The sequence below is a fragment of the Gorilla gorilla genome, chromosome 1 (genome assembly GCF_029281585.2).
Source record: "Gorilla gorilla gorilla isolate KB3781 chromosome 1, NHGRI_mGorGor1-v2.1_pri, whole genome shotgun sequence".
Lineage (NCBI taxonomy): Eukaryota > Metazoa > Chordata > Mammalia > Primates > Hominidae > Gorilla > Gorilla gorilla.
Window position 1 is genome coordinate 96,881,597 of NC_073224.2, and position 20,139 is coordinate 96,901,735.

Consider the following 20,139-nt stretch of genomic DNA (forward strand, 5'->3'; position numbering starts at 1 on the left):
AATTGGCCGCCGCGGGAGGGGGATTGGCGGTCTCCAGGGCGACGGGGGGCGCTCGGGGCATCCGAGGCGGGGAGGCGGGTCCGCCCCCTATTGTGTAGCGGCGAGAGTGGAGCCGAGCGGTGCGGAGCAGGTGAGGGAGGGGGCGTACTGGAGGTATAGAAGTGGGGGTGCTGGCGGGGGCATGGAGAGTAGTGCGGAGTTATGGGGGACAGGAGAAAGCGGGGAGTTCTAGAGAGAAGTGGAATTCGTTGGGGGAGTAGAACTAGGGGAGTTCTGGGGAGTGAAGTGGAATTCTTGGCGGGTGGGTGGGAGTTCCCGGAGAACTGCAGGAGTTCTGGAGGCAATGTGGGGGAGTTCTTGGTGGGTTCTAAGGGAAAGGAGGAGTTCCAGGGGACCAGAGAATGCGAGGGAGAAAGGAATTGTTGGGGGTGGGGTATCAGAATTGTATTGTGGGCTGATGCAGGAGAATCCCAGGGAGGGGAATTCTCGGGAGGAGAGGATGGGGAGAAGTGGCTGGGGGGTGGGGAGACCAGAAGGGAGTTCTTTATAGTGCAGGAGACCTGCTGCAATTGGAGATCAGGTGCGAGAAGCTGGAATTGTGGGGGGACTGTGCGTAGTAGCGATAACTGGGAAGGGAGTAATGGGAGGATGAGGGAGTGGTGTGTGGGGAGACTAGAAGGGTGAGGAAATAGTGGAGGCCGGGGGAGTTGGAAAGATATTAGGAGACTGGGAGGAATTCTAGGGATGCCTAGTTACTCAGAGTCTCGGAAAACAACCAGGAGAGAACTAGGGGGTTCCTATATACTTGGAAAAAGGTTTTTCAGGGAAGTGTGGGAGAGCTGCCTGGAGGCAGTGGGAAACAGGGGGCTTGGTTGCTAGTGAATTGCCAGAAGTTAGACATACAGGATCATTAAGCAGAGGCAAGGATCAGACTCTGTGGAGGATGTTTTATAGTCTGTCCTGAACTTTGCGGCCAAGAGTGGGTTGGAGGACTCAGAGCAGAGTCCACTTGGCAGTGCCAGGCCCTGGCATGGACCCTCTGGCTCTCTGAGACTGCCCTAGGATCTGTGGGGCTATCAGAAGCTCCTACCCTCCATGCCCCAGGGTTAATTTTGTACACTTCAGGGACTCACAGGCTTTTTTTTGGACCATGCCTCTGGGGTTGGGGAAGAAAGAGCTTGACAAACCCTGGCACCCTGAAGATATTGGAGGGGAGTGAGTGGGAGGGATTTGGGTGAGGTCCTTGGGTGGTGGTGCCTGGCAGGGGGAGGGCTGCTTGGCAGTATCGTGAGGAAGTGGCGCCAGCTGCCAGCCCCGGGACCTGTCCAGACCTGGAGGATGCTGCCTGGATCCCCCATACTGGCAGGTGGGGGAGGCAGCTCCTCCTCTCCCAAGTGCCTGACTCACTCACTGCCAAAGCAGTGTAGGGAGACTGAATAGAGAAAGGCCTCGGGTCCTCAGCTTCCAGAGTTTTTCATACAGGCTGGGGAAATGGGACAAGGGATTGTATCAGGGTGTCCTGGGGACCACTTTCTGAGGCTTAAGGGCCCTGGATTTGCCCTTGACTGGCTCTCTGCCCCTGAGCAGAGATCCTCAGGGCCCTTATTTGTCACAGAGGGGTGAAGGCGACAGCACTGGTTCCATCTTGCTGCTATACCTTGTGAGCATCAAGAGTAAGGAAAGAAGCGAGAGCAGGCTAGGCCATGAGAGTCTTGATCTACCATACTTCCTTCAAAAATATTTTTCCAATCATATAAGGAACCCCAGTTCTCTTCTGGCTTAGTTTTTCAAGACCCTCAGAATGCAGGCGTCCCCAGAATCCTTCCACATTTCCTAAGACCTTCCCAACTCTCCCAGCCTCCCCCATTTCCTCATCTTTCCAGTATCTGCATTCAGCACTCACCATTCTCCCAGTACTCCTACCCCTGCTCTTACTCCCCAGGGCTTCAAGATCCCCCCCTTCCTCCTACCCCTCACTTAACTACACTCCTCCCTCCTTTCTCTTCCCAGTGCCTTTCTCTAATGGTGGGGTTTCTTCTGGGCTCCAGTATTGGCCAACTCTGCATGTTGCCTTGCACTTTGCATTTAGATCTGGTGGTTCTCCGGAGAGCAGCTTCCTCGGGTATTACATGAGCCAAGCCCTCACTGTACAGAAGAGTGAGAGCTGAAACCTGTTCCCTGAACTGATCAGAAGGACATCCCTTGGCCCCTCCATCTGGGCTCCTGTGGATAGGAGGGGCTGGGTGAGCAGGCCAGCTGGGCTATGGTGTGGTGCCTTGGCCTGGCCGTCCTCAGCCTGGTCATCAGCCAGGGGGCTGACGGTAAGCTGGGCTCTTGGGTTCAAGAATGCCCTGTTAGCCTTGGAGTGGGTATGGGGGTGTTCCTCAAGGGTTCCTCTTTGAGCATGTGAGGGCAGGGGAGGAATAGGGCTGGTTCTGGAGAAGCTGAACTGGGGGTTTCTCCAGTCACCCAAAGTCCTAAGGTGCCTACAGAGATACTGATGGCACTTCCCCTCCCAGCACTGACCCTGGCCCCCCGTTGTGCCCTCATGCCACCCATCATGCAGGTCGAGGGAAGCCTGAGGTGGTATCGGTGGTGGGCCGGGCTGGGGAGAGTGTGGTGCTGGGCTGTGACCTGCTGCCCCCGGCCGGCCGGCCCCCCCTGCATGTCATCGAGTGGCTGCGCTTTGGATTCCTGCTTCCCATCTTCATCCAGTTCGGCCTCTACTCTCCCCGAATTGACCCTGATTACGTGGGTAAGAGTTCTCCTCAGGTGGGAGGTAGGGTGGTATCAGCAAGAAAGGTGGGCTGGGTAGAGTCGCACAAGGCCTCCTATGAACTGCTTTGTCCCTGCCCTGATCTCATCTCCAGCTCTGCTGCCTTAACTCTGCTTAATAAGCATGGCTGTGCTCCCAAGCAGTGTTAATTCATTGAAAGATTCATTCATTTACACACACACACACACTCACACTCTTATAGCTGTGCTATTTAGGACTCCACGTGGTCTGTTCCAAAGGAGATCCTGCAGCCCTATTCCAAATATCCATTCTAATTCTGTAACTGCTTTTTCTACATCTCATCATGAAACCTCCCAGACTTCATCCTGATCTGTAGTCTCCCCTCTTGGCCCTACCTTGGTCCTGGCTCTATTATCTGCTCACTCCTCTGCCCTCTCCCCCTTCCTCATCGTCTTAAATGCTAGTTCAGGGGTTCAAGTCTTCTAGGGAGTGGGCTGATGGGGCAGCAGGGTAGGTGCGGCTGTGACCTCTCTGCTTTTCCAGGGACACTCAGCCTACTTCTGAGTAGAGAAGCACAGGTGTACAGAGAGGGTGGCTGGGGAGGGCCCAGGATCCCCAAAGGTCAGTGACTGGATGGGGCTGGCCTGGGTTGCTGCTTTAGGTGGCACCTGTTGGGACTTAAAATCGTGTGTAGCCTCCCTGGACGCCTTCTGCTGCACCCCAGCTGGCTCCCTAGAATGGCTACAATGGCTCTGCTTCCTCCTAATCCCGGATGGAGCCTTAATCTAAGCGGTTTAGTGCCAGGTCTCAGAGGGCAGTGTGCAGGAGGCCCTAAGGACGGGTCTGGGCTATGGGGCGAGAGAGAGTCTTGTTGCCTCCTCTTCAGAGGGGAGACCCAGGAAAGGCCACCTGGGAGGATGTTGATGGGGAGACCCCCACTTTTTCCCTCTTTAGTTTGAATCCTGAGGGAAACCCCAGGATTGGCTGAGCCTTGCCACAGGGCGGGCTGAGCAGAGAGGGGAGGAGGTGCAGGCAGGTGATGCAGAAGGGAAGTTTCTTTTCAAACTGGGGGCAGTTATTGGCAAACAGCCTGGTGGGAGTGTATGTGTCTACACAAGCCCTGTGGGAATGGATGAAAGCGGGCCCCAATTAGCACCAGTGGAGAAAAAAACGGCTGTGCCCACCAGCCCTCCCTCCCTGCCTCCGCCTGCCCAGGCCTGGGAGGGGTCTCGGGCTGCCGGGCTGAGGCTGGACAGATTCATAATGTTGCCTGACTGAGGGCAAGGCAAGGGGAGGTGGAAGAGGGAGGGGCTTTTCCTGGGACTCCACCAGGGAGACTTGAAGCTCTTCCTTCTCTCCAGCTTGTGTCCTGCCTTGAGGTCCCTCAGGCCTGAAGCCACTGGATGGTTAGCAACTTTGTCTACCTGTGGGTCTTCTGTCTGTGCTGTTGCTTGAGCTAGAGGGGCTGTGATCAGTAGCCTCTGGGACTTACTGTCTACTCCTATCCTTTGTTCACACCCCTACCTCCGTCTGGAGCTCTTGGTCAGGCCAGAGCTGGCTGAGGGAGTTGGGACCTGAGGGAGGCCCCTGAGCCCATTAACCCTTTTACTGCCTCACAGTGTGGAAGGGGCCTCTCAGCCTTTGTGTAGGGGACTCAGAACTGCAGTTGCTAAGCAACAGGAGGTAGAGGTTGCTAAGGACAATGCTCTTCTGTCATAAACCCTCTGGGCAGTGAAGGGGAGATGGGTTGGGGACTGTTGTGGGGCTGGTGGCCTAGAAAGTGTGCGGAACCCTGAGAGAGACTGTTGGATTAGGGACCACACAGAAGGGAAGGCTTCCCATCTTTGAGGACTCTAGAAGCATCTAGTAGAGGAGACTGGATTTATCAACGATGCCATGGAGTGAAAGCAATATAAAACAAGCTAGGACTAAAGAGTAGGATTCAGTTAGCTGCTGTGTGTAAAGCACCCCAGCCTGTGCCCGCGCAGTGCCTGTGTGGTGTGAACCCATGACCAGGCCTCCAGAGGGAAGGAAGGTTAGGCTTAGTGGACACCAGCTTTCCTAAGGTGGGTCTTAGACCAACTCATTAAAATGGCAGGATGGGCTTTTGTGCTGTATTTCTTGGGATTTTCAAGATGCCCCACACAGCAGAAGGGATGTGCATTTTTTTCTCTGCCCTGAGTTGTTTGATAAAAATCAGTGACCTCGTTCTCCACTTAGAACTCCCCTGCTTGCTCTAGTCACCTCCCCTCACCACCTTTTATTCTTAACCCTCTGCCCAGTCACAGCTTCCCAGAAACCTTCCTTACTCCTCTTGCTTCATAGTGCAATGTCTGGGCACAGTTAGCACCATTTTTTGAACTTCTTGTGGATGTGTGGACGTGAACTTGCCCATTTAGGTGACTGTGGGTTCCCTGCCTTCCGAGAGCTTAAGAGAGCAGAGACTGTGTCTCCTGATTTCTTCACACACCGCTGCATATGGGAAGATCTGAAGTCAACAGGCTTTAGCCCTGCAGGTGGAGGGAGGCCTCCAGGAGGTGGGCCCAGGACTCTCAGGAGGACTCAGGGCTGCCCTGCTGGCGATCTTCCTGTTCTGTAACACTACAGGTCTAGCAGTCCAACTGTCACAGAAAAGCTAGGACATGCAGTATGCTTCTTTGGATATTCTGAGTAACATTTGGACTGTTACCCATTGGCTACCAGCATCTCCCAAGTGGGAATACATAGATTACCCCCAGTGCCCTGAACAGCACTCGGTCCTAACACCCGTGTCCATGGAAAGCACGCTGTGTCTGGAGAAAGAAGCCTGGCTTTGTCACTTACTAGCCATGTGATTTTGGAAAGAAACTTAACATTAATTCCTTCAGCTACAATGGAATTCTTGGGAGGATTAAATATGGTGACAACGCCTAATATTAGATGGCCTGTATTCCACACTCAATCTTCCTTCCCTCTTCTTCCTTCTTTGTAGAGCTATAATGAAAAGTATCATGTGGGACACAGAAGAGGTTGCAGTCTGGGGTCTGCAGGGCTCAGCGGCCAGGCAGATTAGCTTTCTTGAGGAATCCTGACAGTGGGTGGAAGGGTATGATTATGTTAAATATTTACCCGCTAGGCCTCGTCTTATCTCCCGGGTGGGGATTTCAACACCTAGCCCTTTAAGCAGGTCCACCCATGCTAGAGAATCCACACCCTGGAACTCATTCTAAGTAGAAAAAGACTCTTGCCTAAGATCACAAAGCCTGCCTCAACTTGATCCTTCTCTTCTTTCTGAAATAGATTTTCTTATTTCTGAAATAGATCACTCTAGAGGTAGAATGGAAGCAAACTGGAGGGGCTGAGCACATTCACAGCTTCAGAATTTCTAGTATTAGGAAGAGCTGGGGTGGACACTAGCAAAGGGACTTGGAGCTGCATTTGCATACAACATAAGATTAAGAAAATGCAGCCAGGCACAGTGACTCACAGCTTAATCCCAGCACTTTGGGAGGCTGAGGCAGGAGGATCCCTTGAGGCCACGAGTTTGAAACCAGCCTGGGCAACATAGCAAGACCCCTCTCTTCAAAAATTAAACAATTAGCCAGGCATGGTGACACGTGCTTGTACTACTAGCTACTTGAGAGGCTGAGGCAGGAGGATCGATTGAGCCCAGGAGTTCGAGGCTGCAGTGAGCTACAATCAAACCACTGTACTCCAGCCTGGGCAACAGAGTAAGACCCTGTCTCTAAAAAAAAAGAAAGCTCCATTTGTTCGTAGCAGAGGTCAAGGTGGGGATGAGCAATGTGATGTAGAGGGGAGGAGGCTGAAGGCAGGGAGACTGGCAAGTAGGCTGTTGGAGAAACCCAGGTGAGACATGCCACAGGTGTAAAGGTGAGGACGGCAGAGAAGGGGAAATGTTTAGGAGGTAGGATTTGAAAAACCTAATGAGCAAGTAGATATGGGAGGTAATCGAGGAATCTAGGAGATGCCAGGTTCCTGATAAGGTGACTTGGTGTGTGGTGGTGCTGTACACTGATGCAGGGAGAGAAAAGGAAGATGACGTGTGATCAGTTTAGGGACAGGGTCAGGACTTGAGTGCAGCTTTCTGATTTCAAATCTAGAGCTCATTTATTTGTTCAACAACTTTTATTTGAGCATCCACTGATGCCAGGCACCATGCTACATGCCTTCCCTACATTATTTCTCTCCTCCACCCCACCCCAATTTTGTTTCTTTCTCTTCTTTTTACAGATGAGGAAACTGAAATTGAGAGAGGTTAAGTAACTTGCCCAAAAGAGTACACAGTCGAGCTGGACTCATGCGTAGGTCTATCTGGCTCCCAAGTGTGTGCTTGTATCACGAGGCTACACTGCCAGGGACCCATGAAGCTGTCTGGGGTGCACAGTTGCGTCCAGGGAGGGTGCTGAGGGCTTGGGTAGGCACCCTCAGTCTGAGCCTGGCAGTGTGGTGTGGATGCTGACTAAGAGTGGGATTGAGGTGTCTGGTTGTGCTGTGGTTGTGTGGCTTTGTGGAACTGTGTGTGATCAGCCAGCTGGGACTGGAGTGCCCCGGGGCATGGAGAGGATAGGGCGAGGAGGCTGCTGACTTTGCTGCTTGCTGGGCTGGACTCTGGCCACCCTAAGGCGCTTAGGCTGCTGATAATAGCCCTGAGGGATTAGGGGCTTTGGCAGGCGGGGTCTGGGTTCCCCCTGCTAGGGCCTCAAACACTGCTGAGGTTTTCAGGGAAACAATCCTCTATCAGGAGTACTCCCAGGAGCTCACACCTTCCCCTACATAAAGAGCCCAGAGGTGGACAGATCCTGTAAGAGTCCAGAGGAGACTACATGCTGGCTCTTCACTTCCTTCCCCAACAGTCCTAGACACCGAGTGCAGTTCAGGGGAAGGTTTTGTCCACCTGCTGTCCCCCCTAGGTTTCTCTTTGTCTAGACAGGGTCCCAGCTGTCGAATGGCAAGAGCGGTCAGAGGGGCCGAATGGAGGGACCTGTCCTGAATGACCCCAACCTCATCTGCCTCTCTCTGGACCCCACACTCAGAGTAACTGGGAGAGACTGAGCCTGTTCTTACCTCTAAGAATTACCAGTGTGACCAGGGGATTGGGGCTTCCATGGGGTTCCTTCAGCACCCTTGATTCAGGGCTCCTCCCCCAGGACGAGTCCGGCTGCAGAAGGGGGCCTCTCTCCAGATTGAGGGTCTCCGGGTGGAAGACCAGGGCTGGTACGAGTGCCGCGTGTTCTTCCTGGACCAGCACATCCCTGAAGACGATTTTGCTAACGGCTCCTGGGTGCATCTGACGGTCAATTGTATGAAGCTGGGGGGCAGGTGGTGGAGAAGGATGGGGAGGAGGAGGATGGGGATCTCTGGCTGGTGGGAGAAAGGGGAAGAGGGAGTTCTATTTCCATCCCACAAACAGCTCTGATGCCCCACCCTTCCTGAGAGCCCTTGTTTGCTCACTTAGTAGTTGCATCTCACCCCTCCCCCACACTCCTGCCCTTTTCAGTTCTTCAAATATAAATTCAATCAGCCTTCTAGGCTCGGTGTCAGGAACTCCCTCTTTCTCTTCCCTCCTGCTTCCCTGGCCAGGGAAGTGGGTGGGAGAGAGGGGGCTCTTGGGCCCTGAGTGAAACACAGCTCACATATATATAGCACTTTGTGTTTTCAAAATACCTTTTCACCCAAGCCCTTATTATTTCTCTCTCACTCCTAAGTAGGAAGGAGGTCGTAATCATTCCCATTGCATAGGTGAGGCTGAGTCATGCCACTGATTAGTGGCAGAGCAGAGTCTAGGACCCAGGCCTCCTCACTCCCAGAACAATGCTCCTCCTGAGGGGACTTGGCTCTCCCCCAGGCTCTGGACATCCAACCTGGGTTCAGCCCCAGGCCAGTGTGTGGGGGTGGGTTGACAGAATCCTCATTTGGCCTGGGTGCAGCAGACAGGGTGGCCCTGGGCTGAGGATTCCTATGAGGCAGGGCTGGTGGGTGGGCAGCAGGCTGGACCCCTGAGTGGTCTCCCTGGCCCTTGGACACTGCTTTTTGGGCTGACAGCCCCACTGGGGCCCCTGATGCCTGTCTCCCTTGCAGCGCCCCCTCAATTCCAGGAGACACCTCCTGCTGTGTTGGAAGTGCAGGAACTGGAGCCTGTGACCCTGCGTTGTGTGGCCCGTGGCAGCCCCCTGCCTCGTGTGACGTGGAAGCTCCGAGGAAAGGACCTTGGCCAGGGCCAGGGCCAGGTGCAAGTGAGTCCTGGGGGTGGACAGAGTGAGCCATATAGAGTGTGAAGGGAAGGTGGGGGCCTGGCAGTGAGGCCAGAGGACAGAGGAGGCAAAGGCCAGGCTGGAGGATGGGCCAGAAGAAGGGCTTGGCATTGTTTGCCCCGAGCCTGGGGTGCTGCCTCCCTCTGCTGGCCAAACTCGGAAGTGCAGGATCTGAGGCTGGCAGGGGAAAGGACTCTTCCTCACCCACTCCTTCCCTAGGTGCAGAACGGGACGCTGCGGATCCGCCGGGTAGAGCGAGGCAGCTCTGGGGTCTACACCTGCCAAGCCTCCAGCACTGAGGGCAGCGCCACCCACGCCACCCAGCTGCTAGTGCTAGGTGCTCTCTGGCGGGAGGGCTGGGGTCCAGGGTTACCTATGCAAGGGGGCTGTGACCTGTGGCTGAATTGGTTCACAGCAAGATAGGAGGGAGATTTGTGCCTGAGGGCAGGGCCCGTGGAAGCTAAGGGGGCTCCCAATGCAGGCTGTTGCTCTGAAACCAGCACCTTAATTTTAAAAGGCTCAGTAAGCAGACAAAGCGATCTTAGTGCCCAGTAGTGTGTTATAGTAGAAAGGACATGGGTGCCTGTGTTAGGCTGTGAGCCAGCTAACTCCTTGAGTCCCAGTTTCTTTATCTTTATAAAGAGACTCATCTCTACCTCTCAGGTGTGTTACAAGAATTTACTTAGGTGCAGCTGAGCCCAGTCACTGGCACATGGTAATTCCTGGCCAAGATCCTTCCTTTAGAAGGGAAACTGAGAAGCAGAAGGCCTGGACTGTGCCTTCATAGAGCCTATTATCTTTGTGGGGAAGTGAGACTAATTGGGGAAACAGGGAAGTGTTGCTGTCCGTGGTACTGTAAGAAAGGCAGTGCCGGGTAATGGTTAAAGGTGTCGTCTGTGGCATCAGGAAGCCTAATATGAATGTTGCCTCTCCTTTTGTCCTTGGGCAATCACCTCACAATCTCTCTGCCTCTGAGCCTTCACTTCTTCATCTAGAAAATGGAGACAATTCCCACCACAAAGCTTTTGGTGAGGATTAAATGAGGTCATGCAGGTAAAGTGCTTAGCACTCAGTGTCCCGCATGCAGTCAGTGCTCTGTTGTGTCAGCTCGCATCATGACCTCTTCTTACTGACTGCTCATGCGGTACCGGCCCAGAGAGGGGAAGGAGTAGTGGAACTGTAGTAGCTAGAGGTGCTTTTGCAGGAGGTATGTGGCGTGGCCAGGCCCTTGGGAGGGGCATTCCAGACCGGGGGTGCAGGGAGCAAAGGCATGGAGATGGGGGACAGCCAGCTGCCCATACTGACCTGAAAGAGTTCATGAGGTCTGACATATGGAAAGATGGCTGGCCATGTAGGGAGGGTTTGGATCGGAGGGGTCCACAGGGCTGGGTTTGAGCTTAGTGTAGTAGGAGCCAGGTGTTGTTGCAGGTTCCTGAGCAGAAGCATTCTGTGGCTCAAGGGGCTGTTTCTGTATGAATGGCCATTAGAGTGGCAGCTGCAGGGGAGCCTGGAGTCAGGGGCTGCTGCAGCATCTTGAGGTGAGGTATTGGGCACCTGGGTTAGGGCCAGAGACAGAGAAGTAATTCAAGAGGTGACAAGCAGGGATACAAATGGTAAATGAGCAGAGTTAAACTGACTCCCCCAAACACACACACCATTCCTAGACAGTGGAACTGCATGAATGGAGTTGCTCTTGATGGAACAGAGAGAATTTGGAAAGAAGAATGGGTCTCAGGGAGAGGATGAATTCTTGTTACATACAGGCGGAAGCTTCTGTTTCCATTCCCCAAAGCCCTGTAACAATGAGCCCTAGGATTCCAGAGGGCAGAGCTGGGAAGAGTTGTACAGGTGACCTCAGGGTTCTGGGAAGACTGTGGGCTGAGGCCACCTTCCTCCCCTTGTGCATCCCACAGGACCCCCAGTCATCGTGGTGCCCCCCAAGAACAGCACAGTCAATGCCTCCCAGGATGTTTCCTTGGCCTGCCACGCTGAGGCATACCCCGCTAACCTCACCTACAGCTGGTTCCAGGACAACATCAATGTCTTCCACATTAGGTGGGGTCACCCTCATTAGGAGGGTGGAGGTGGGGAATTCACAAACAGTCTCTGAAGAGCCGCTTGGCTGGGCAAAGCCTGGACCCCTCCTCACACGTGCCACATTGCAGCCGCCTGCAGCCCCGGGTGCGGATCCTGGTGGACGGGAGCCTGCGGCTGCAGGCCACCCAGCCTGATGATGCCGGCCGCTACACCTGTGTGCCCAGCAATGGCCTCCTGCATCCACCCTCAGCCTCTGCGTACCTCACTGTGCTCTGTAAGCCTGACCCCAGCTTCTCCCTCAGCCTGCTCCCTTCCCCTGGGCCAGGCCAAGCCCCTCTCCCCCAACTTGCCACTACTTTCCCCCAGACCCAGCCCAGGTGACAGCTATGCCTCCTGAGACACCCCTGCCCATAGGCATGCCGGGGGTGATCCGCTGCCCGGTTCGTGCCAACCCCCCACTGCTCTTTGTCAGCTGGACCAAGGATGGAAAGGCCCTGCAGCTGGACAAGGTACAGGCTTGGGGCAGGGGAAGGAGGGTCTTAGCTTGGTGTTATTCTGCTCAGGACAGCAGGGTGGAGTTAGCTCAGTTTAATTCAGTTCAGTGACTGGGGACACACATCTTTTGTGAATTTAATTTGTGTTATAAGACATGTTGCATAGGAAACTACTTAAAACCCCTGAGGAAAAATTTCCATGGTTTAAAGTGGTGGTTTTGTGTCTTCTTTGGGGAAAGAAGAGAGATGATCTCTGGGGAAAATGATGGCAAAGAGTCAAGAAGCAGAACTGAAGGTTCTTTTGTGTGATGACTGGGAAATTGTGTGTCCCGGGGGAACACACACTTCTTACCAGGTGCTGTGTGGGGTAGTGGGTTGAGGGCAGGGGCAAGGAGGCATCCATCCTTAAAGTGGGCACCATCTGGGCAGAGGACAGCAACACTGTCTGGAAGGCCAGGGATGGAGCTCATGCCTTCCTCTTAGGGTGGTTGAGGATAGACCAGCAACAGATTCTGGGACTTTGGTGATGGGCCTCAAAGAGGACATAGTCATTCCCTTGCAGAAACCAGGGTCAAGAGGCAGGAAGTAGTATAGTACGTTTATGGAATCATGGATCGTCCAATTGGGTGGGAGCTGGAGTGCCTTCAGGGACATGAATGGTGCAGAGAAAGCTGGAAAGACAGGTTAGCATCAAAAGGAAGAACTGGATGCCAAGTTACTATTGCCTCATTCCAAGGCAATTGGGATCTTTTGTCTGCAGAGCCTATAAATTGTTTGAGGCCTAGTATTGCATCTTTTCATCATAGTGTACCTGGGGCTTCTACAACAATAGTACTCAGCATATCTTTGTTGAATATTTAAGAAAAAAGTCTACAGGCAGTTGGAGCCACTGGAATTTGTTGAGCATTGGTGTGATAGCATCAGAGCTGTGATCAGGGGTTGAGCTTGTCCAGTGGAATGTAGCAGGAGATACTGGACATAGGAAGAGGGGTTCTGAAGCTGCTGAAATGGCCCAGGTGAGAGTTGTGGAGTCTGATTTACAGAGGACATGAAGATGAATGGGCTCTTGCTCTGACAAAAGGGACTTCCCAGGATGACTGGCTTAGTGAGTATTTCACTAGGGGGAGTGAGGGAACATGAGGAGGCAGACTTCAGCAAGAAGGATGGTGGGCCCTTTAATAGAGAAATAGGAGCTGGTTTTGGGTGGAAGACTCTGAACTTAGTTGTGGAGTGCTGGGAAGAGAGCCAGGTGAAGTCCCAGCAGGCAGGAAGCCCCATGCGGCCCAACTACAGGGGTGGCCATTCACAGTGTATTTTCTGTGAGTGGCACCCCCTGGAGTTGTGCAGTCACAGCCTCACACTATTGGGAGGGGTCCCTCTGCAGGAAGGAAATGAAGCACTGGAAATCAGAGAGGGGTCAGGCCTAGACATGGAGCTGCTGGAGTCCTCTGCACAGCTGTGGGTTTCTCGTCCTACCCCCTCTCTTGTACTGCCATCCCGGGCTTGTCTCTGCTGAGCTCCTCTCTCTAGCTGTCATCTTCTCTTCCTTCCAGTTCCCTGGCTGGTCCCAGGGCACAGAAGGCTCACTGATCATTGCCCTGGGGAACGAGGATGCCCTGGGAGAATACTCCTGCACCCCCTACAACAGTCTTGGTACCGCCGGGCCCTCTCCTATGACCCGCGTGCTGCTCAAGGTTAGGCCGGGGATGGGCGGGGGCCTGTGGTGACAGTGGGTCAGATGGCTGGAGATGGTGCTAAGGCCAGGCTGATGGGGGTGGGGTGGGGCAGACACATGGGGAGGGGTTTCCAAGTTTGTTTCCCATGGTGGCCACGGCAGCAGCCGCCTGATACCATCCCAGAGGTTTCTGCAGAGGTGGTGCTCGGGAGGTGGGACATCAGTCACACACATCCAGAAGTAAGATATCCTGTTTGCCCCAACTCTCACTAACCTTGACCGTGCTGCCTCCCTCTCTGGAGCTCTGGGAGGAAGAATGTTCTGCAGAGGTTCGTACATCTCTGAGAGTCCTGCCTAAGCCTGCCAGCCCTTACTACACCACCATTTTCCTCCAGCCCCTACCCACTGGGGAACAGAAACAGAGCCAGAGAGGAATTGAGAGATGGAGAGAGAATGAGGTGGAGACAGGCTTGGTGAGTGTTTAGCTAGGGGGAGTGAGGGAGAGTGAGGTGAGACATGGCATGACAGGGAGCACAGAGAGGGGGAGTAGCCAGCCTTAGATGTAAGAGAGGGCCCCTCCCAATGCCAGATCTGGCTTGCAGGCTCCCCCAGCTTTTATAGAGCGGCCCAAGAAAGAATATTTCCAAGAAGTAGGGCGGGAGCTGCTCATCCCCTGCTCCGCCCAAGGGGACCCTCCTCCTGTTGTCTCTTGGACCAAGGTAAGGCTCCTGAGCCCGCTCTGCCTGTACCCGCGCCCACTACACCCCTGCCTCTCGTGCCCCAGCCATTTTGTGGGAGGGAGGGTGTGGGAAGGAGAAGGCTGTCAGAGGCGGGGTGGGGAGGAACTGGAGCTGCCTGGAGAGATGAGGGGCGCCCTTGGTGAGGGGTGGCTGCGTGTGTCCTCAGGGCTCACCAGTGGTTCTGTAGGTGGGCCGGGGGCTGCAAGGCCAGGCCCAGGTGGACAGCAACAGCAGCCTCATCCTGCGACCATTGACCAAGGAGGCCCACGGGCACTGGGAATGCAGTGCCAGCAATGCTGTGGCCCGAGTGGCCACCTCCACGAACGTCTACGTGCTGGGTTAGTGGCTGGAGAGAGGGCCAGGGGCTGGGAGAAACTACTTGGGAATCGTTTTTGGAGGCCCAGAAAGAGGATCATGGGTGTGGGACCCCTGGGATGATGATGGGTGACGGTCAGGCCCTGGGGCCCCTGCTACTCTCTACACTCCCTCAGGCCCTGACCACCATCCCTCCATTCCCCCCTGCCCAGGCACTAGCCCTCATGTTGTCACCAATGTGTCCGTTGTGGCTTTGCCCAAGGGTGCCAATGTCTCCTGGGAGCCTGGCTTTGATGGTGGTTATCTGCAGAGATTCAGTGTCTGGTACACCCCACTGTGAGTGACCTGCTCCTGCCATTTCTCTGCGCCAATCTTGCCTCCTTTCCTCTCCTCCTTGAACCTATCTGGCCTTCTGCCCTTTCTTCTGTCCCTCTATCCCTCACCAGTCCTGGCTCTGCTTCCCTGTTTCCAGACTCTGAGGCATTCAGGGCCAAGGTCCTGAGACCTTGGATGGTTGAGCAGAGGGGAGGTGGTTAGATCTCTGGACCCCAGATCTTCTGGTCTTCCTAGCTCACAAGGTGCCCCCCATGTCCTCATGTCTCCCAGGGCCAAGCGTCCTGACCGAATGCACCATGACTGGATGTCCTTGGCAGTGCCTGTGGGGGCTGCTCACCTCCTAGTGCCAGGGCTGCAGCCCCACACCCAGTACCAGTTCAGCGTGCTAGCTCAGAACAAGCTGGGGAGTGGTCCCTTCAGCGAAATCGTCTTGTCTGCTCCTGAAGGTGAGAAGCTTCTCGTCCCAGAACAGCAGAGACAAGGATGGGGAAGGGCTGCTGGGAGAGCTGGGATATGGGAGGCCCTGGGTGGGAAGGGGCAGAGGTGCTGGCCAGCTTGGGGTCCAGAGGGGTGTGTGGAAGATGATTTGAGCTTGTCTTCAGGGGTTCTGGGAGAAGAGTTGGGCACTGGGAGTCGTGGAAGGCCAGGGGAGGGGCGCTGGGAATCCTTGCTCTGACCTGCCTTTCTGTCCCATGCAGGGCTTCCTACCACGCCAGCTGCACCCAGGCTTCCCCCAACAGAGATACCGCCTCCCCTGTCCCCTCCGCGGGGTCTGGTGGCAGTGAGGACACCCCGGGGGGTACTCCTGCATTGGGATCCCCCAGAGCTGGTCCCTAAGAGACTGGATGGCTACGTCTTGGAAGGCCGGCAAGGCTCCCAGGGATGGGAGGTGCTGGACCCGGCTGTGGCAGGCACAGAAACAGAGCTGCTGGTGCCAGGCCTCATCAAGGTATGTGCGAAAGGCGATAACAGAGAGAGGCCTCCTAGGGGCTCTCCTGCGTCCTTCTCCATTCCCCAAACCCTATCTTCTCATCTTGATTTGAGCTCTTCACCTCTGCGTCCTACCTCACCCTTCCGTCCCACGTGCACGGTCTTTCCGCGCGCCGCTGGGTTGGGCGGTGCTGGGCCCTGACCTCCCTCCTGGTACCCCATCCCCATCGCAGGATGTTCTCTACGAGTTCCGCCTCGTGGCCTTCGCGGGCAGCTTCGTCAGCGACCCCAGCAACACGGCCAACGTCTCCACTTCCGGTGAGCACCTGGCGTGAGGGAGGAGCCCCAGGGCTGCTCCGAGTCCACTGACCCTCCCTCGTGGACCCCTACCTAGGTCTGGAGGTCTACCCTTCGCGCACGCAGCTGCCGGGCCTCCTGCCCCAGCCCGTGCTGGCCGGTGTGGTGGGCGGAGTCTGCTTTCTGGGCGTGGCCGTCCTTGTGAGCATCCTGGCCGCCTGCCTCATGAACCGGCGCAGGGCTGCCCGCCGCCGCCGCAAGCGCCTCCGCCAAGGTAAGCCCCTCCACCCTCAGCCCTGCTACTGCGCACTTGGGCCTAGCCTCCTTAAGCCCCTCCTACCTGGGGGAAAAGCCCTCGCTCCTGTGTGATCCAGGTGCATTCTCTTAGTCCTGCATCTGGTCCTGCCTACGCTTTTCCCAGCCGGATGGGGTTGGGCGCCTGGTGTTGGGTGAGAGAGTCTCCGCCTAGAGGGCCTTGATTTTTGCCTGTGTCACCTACTATTCTCGTGCCCTTCCAGATCCACCTCTTATCTTCTCTCCGACCGGGAAGTCAGCTGCACCGTAAGTGCCTCCACCTCCTTGGCTTTCTTCTGCCTTTCCATTGTACGTGCCAGTATCTTCTGCTTCCTTTTTTGCATCTTTACCAGGGGGATGTTGGGTGTTGGGGAGGAACAAAAGTGGGACAGGGTAAGAAGGGGTGTGCAGTGGCCCCAGCCTGAGGCCGGTCCAGTATGGCCTGTGCCTTCCCTCCACCCCTCCATCTTGTTGGTCCTTTCCTCACTTGTTCTCCCTAGCTCTGCTCTGTTGTTCACCAAACCTCTCAAGGCCTGACGCTGGCTCCTGGGAGGGGGACCTGCCCCTACCACAGACCCTGATCTCCTGTCCTTCCCCAGCTCTGCTCTGGGCTCAGGCAGTCCTGACAGCGTGGCGAAGCTGAAGCTCCAGGGATCCCCAGTCCCCAGCCTGCGCCAGAGTCTGCTCTGGGGGGATCCTGCCGGAACTCCCAGCCCCCACCCAGATCCTCCATCTAGCCGGGGACCCTTACCTCTGGAGCCCATTTGCCGGGGCCCAGACGGGCGCTTTGTGATGGGGCCCACTGTGGCGGCCCCCCAGGAAAGGTCAGGCCGGGAGCAGGCAGAACCTCGGACTCCAGCCCAGCGTCTGGCCCGGTCCTTTGACTGTAGCAGCAGCAGCCCCAGTGGGGCACCCCAGCCCCTCTGCATTGAAGACATCAGCCCTGTGGCACCCCCTCCAGCAGCCCCACCCAGTCCCTTGCCAGGTCCCGGACCCCTGCTCCAGTACCTGAGCCTGCCCTTCTTCCGAGAGATGAATGTGGATGGGGACTGGCCCCCTCTTGAGGAGCCCAGCCCTACTGCACCCCCAGATTACATGGATACCCGGCGCTGTCCCACTTCATCTTTCCTTCGTTCTCCAGACACCCCTCCTGTGTCCCCCAGGGAATCACTTCCTGGGGCTGTGGTAGGGGCTGGGGCCACTGCAGAGCCCCCTTACACAGCCCTGGCTGACTGGACACTGAGGGAGCGGCTGCTGCCAGGCCTTCTCCCTGCTGCCCCTCGAGGCAGCCTCACCAGCCAGAGCAGCGGGCGAGGCAGTGCTTCGTTCCTGCGGCCCCCCTCCACAGCCCCCTCTGCAGGAGGCAGCTACCTCAGCCCTGCTCCAGGAGACACCAGCAGCTGGGCCAGTGGCCCTGAGAGATGGCCCCGAAGGGAGCATGTGGTGACAGTCAGCAAGAGGTGAGAGCAGTCCTTGCCCATCCCTGCCTCCGCCTCAGTCCCACCCCATACCTCTCACCCCTTTCCCAATACCCTGCACCTTCACTGCTCCACTCCCACCCTGGGAATGGGAAAACTTGTCTCCTTTTAGAAGCTTTTGCTGAGGTCCAGGGATTTTTCAGGGGAAACCCATGACCTAACGTGAGTTTGCGGTCGCTGAATTCAGACTTTTCTGAACAGCCTCTATTCCTCCACCCACACCATATGTTTGCCTTTTTTTTTTTTTTTTTTCACAGGAGGAACACATCTGTGGATGAGAACTATGAGTGGGACTCAGAATTCCCTGGGGACATGGAATTGCTGGAGACTTTGCACCTAGGCTTGGCCAGCTCCCGGCTCAGACCTGAAGCTGAGCCAGAGCTAGGTGTGTGAGCCCCCCGGAAAGGCAGGCATCTTGGCCATACTGTCCCACATCCCCCCGCCACCTTAGGACCCATCTATTCCCAGTCAGGCCCTGCCTCCCAGGCTCCTCTGCTCTAGACTGTGCCTTGCCCCCTTGGGCCATCTGTACTGGAAGGGCCTAGCGAGCTTCACATCTGAGCTCTTCACCCAGTGAACCTCAGGGCTTCTTCTCATTGTCCTGCCCGCCTCTTGCAGGTGTGAAGACTCCAGAGGAGGGCTGCCTCCTGAACACTGCCCATGTTACTGGCCCTGAGGCCCGCTGTGCTGCCCTTCGGGAGGAATTCCTGGCCTTCCGCCGCCGCCGAGATGCTACTAGGGCTCGGCTACCAGCCTATCGACAGCCAGTCCCCCACCCCGAACAGGCCACTCTGCTGTGAACATCCCTAATGTGAGGCTGTGAAAAGGCATATGGACCTGCAAAGGAGGCCCCCAATCAGACAGACCTAGTTTCAAACGAGGGCACTGCCCCTGCCTGCCCCTTTGGTGCCCAGGCACAGACCCTGATAGTGGGTTTGGGTCACCTTGGTATGGAATGTATGTGCTGACCCCCTAGGTGAGTCTGGGGATTGGAACAGGGATCTTAGGTCTGCCTCTCTCTCTCTCTCTCTCTCTCTCTCTCTCTCTCTCTCTCTCTCTCTCTCCGTGTGTGTGTGTGTGTGTGTGTGTGTGAAGTTTTTTACAGGTGAATAAACAAAGTTTGAAAGATGTTTCTGTGTGTTATCTGTCTTTGAGAGAGTGCCAGGAAAATACCTGGACCCTTAAAGAAGAGGAGAATCTTCTTGAATAAATGGAGGTGCATTCAGCATTCATTCAAGAAACATTTATTGAGTGCTTACTGAGGCCAGCTACTAAAGGCCAGCCGTTGAAGTAGATACTGAGAAAATACAAAGCTCTTGAAGCATGCCTTTGCCCTTGAGGAGTTCTTTCTAGTCAGTGAGGCAGACAAGTAAAGAAATAGTTACCGTATGATGTGATAAGTTCCGTGATAAAGCTATGTGTTGGTTATTGTAGCACAAAGGAAGATGTTGCATTCAAGGCCACATTTAGTGAACGCTAATATCGTGTGCTGGGACAAATGCCACATATTGGGGGGGAGTCCTCAGGACCCTCACAGATAGATGGTGGTAATACTAATAATAGTATTCACTATGTGCCAGGCACTGCTCTAAGCCCTATAGGTGGACTGTTTAGTTCTCTACAATTCTATGAATTAGGTAGTACTATTAGCTCTGTTCTATAGACCAGGGAACTCAAGCATAGAATGCACAACAGTCACACAGCAGGTAAAGGGTAGAGCAGGTGGGGAGCCAGTCAAGGAAGGGAAACTATCCTAGGCAGAGGAATAGCCTTTGTAAAGGCACAGAGGAGTGAGAATGCTTGACAATCAGTGGGACTGGAATATAGGGCTGTGTAGGACTCGGGGAGGGAACAGAGAATAATAGAAAGGTTGGACAGGACTGGATATTGACATCGTGGAATCTCAGGTTCAAGGGAGGACTCTATCATGTGTGCAGAACTCCACCCTGGGGGACTCTGTTCAACTGAAGCCTGAAAGGATCGGGGGCTCTTTCTCCACCCCTGAACTGTGCCGTCCTCCACCCTCAGAGACAAAAGAACCCCGGCCAGCCTCCTCGCGCTGAGGTCTCCCCCTCTGATCCCTCCAGGATTTAGAAAGAGATACCAGGTCATAGAAAAGGAGATTAAAGGCAGGGAGAAGTCAGGTCTGAACCCTGGGTCCCAACACCGAAAACACCCCTAGGGCCCTGGGCAGAGTGACCTCACTGTTAGTCCCTGCCCAGGCTTGAAGTAAGAGGTGAGCAAGATCACGCGGGGGTGCTGTCCCGGCCTGCAAGTTCCAGTCCTGTCACACACTAGTCAGTTGGGGTCGGGGGAAGGCCTTCCTGTGCCTCCTTTTACCTTGCCAGCCTCTAAACTAGGAGGCTTCTTCCCACATAAACACGCCAACAGTCTTTAGCTAACTTTCTAGGCAGAAAGTTTCCTACTGGGGCACAAGTCTATGGGCTCTCGGTGGAGGCTGAGGTACTCACGGGTGGAGACCACTGCAGCCGCCTTTGTAGGTTCAGACTCCCCGAACCTTTAACCCTTGCTCTGGTCTACTGTCCCTCCCTCTC

General features: G+C 55.3%; 1 protein-coding gene across 6 annotated transcripts; it reads left to right on the forward strand.

Annotated features, from left to right (window-relative positions):
- Nucleotides 1-6: 6 nt before the first annotated feature.
- On the forward strand, nt 7-18,714 carry IGSF9 (immunoglobulin superfamily member 9). 6 transcript variants are annotated; one of them, XM_055363360.2, is made up of 22 exons: nt 7-130; nt 2,090-2,321; nt 2,567-2,755; nt 7,885-8,037; nt 8,816-8,970; nt 9,208-9,325; nt 10,902-11,043; nt 11,154-11,299; nt 11,392-11,534; nt 13,073-13,213; nt 13,497-13,667; nt 13,797-13,913; nt 14,122-14,272; nt 14,462-14,585; nt 14,856-15,031; nt 15,284-15,534; nt 15,749-15,833; nt 15,910-16,086; nt 16,331-16,373; nt 16,706-17,566; nt 17,842-17,969; nt 18,203-18,714. In XM_055363360.2, exons 2-22 carry the CDS (start codon nt 2,264-2,266, stop codon nt 18,382-18,384), a joined length of 3,711 nt encoding a protein of 1,236 aa, XP_055219335.1. In that variant the 5' UTR covers nt 7-130; nt 2,090-2,263; the 3' UTR covers nt 18,385-18,714. The 6 variants fall into 6 exon arrangements, with proteins under 6 accessions (XP_055219335.1, XP_055219340.1, XP_030867212.2 ...); XM_055363365.2 differs by having other exon boundaries at nt 11,440-11,534; XM_031011352.3 differs by lacking the exon at nt 13,497-13,667 and having other exon boundaries at nt 8-130.
- The last annotated feature ends 1,425 nt before the right edge of the window (nt 18,715-20,139 follow it).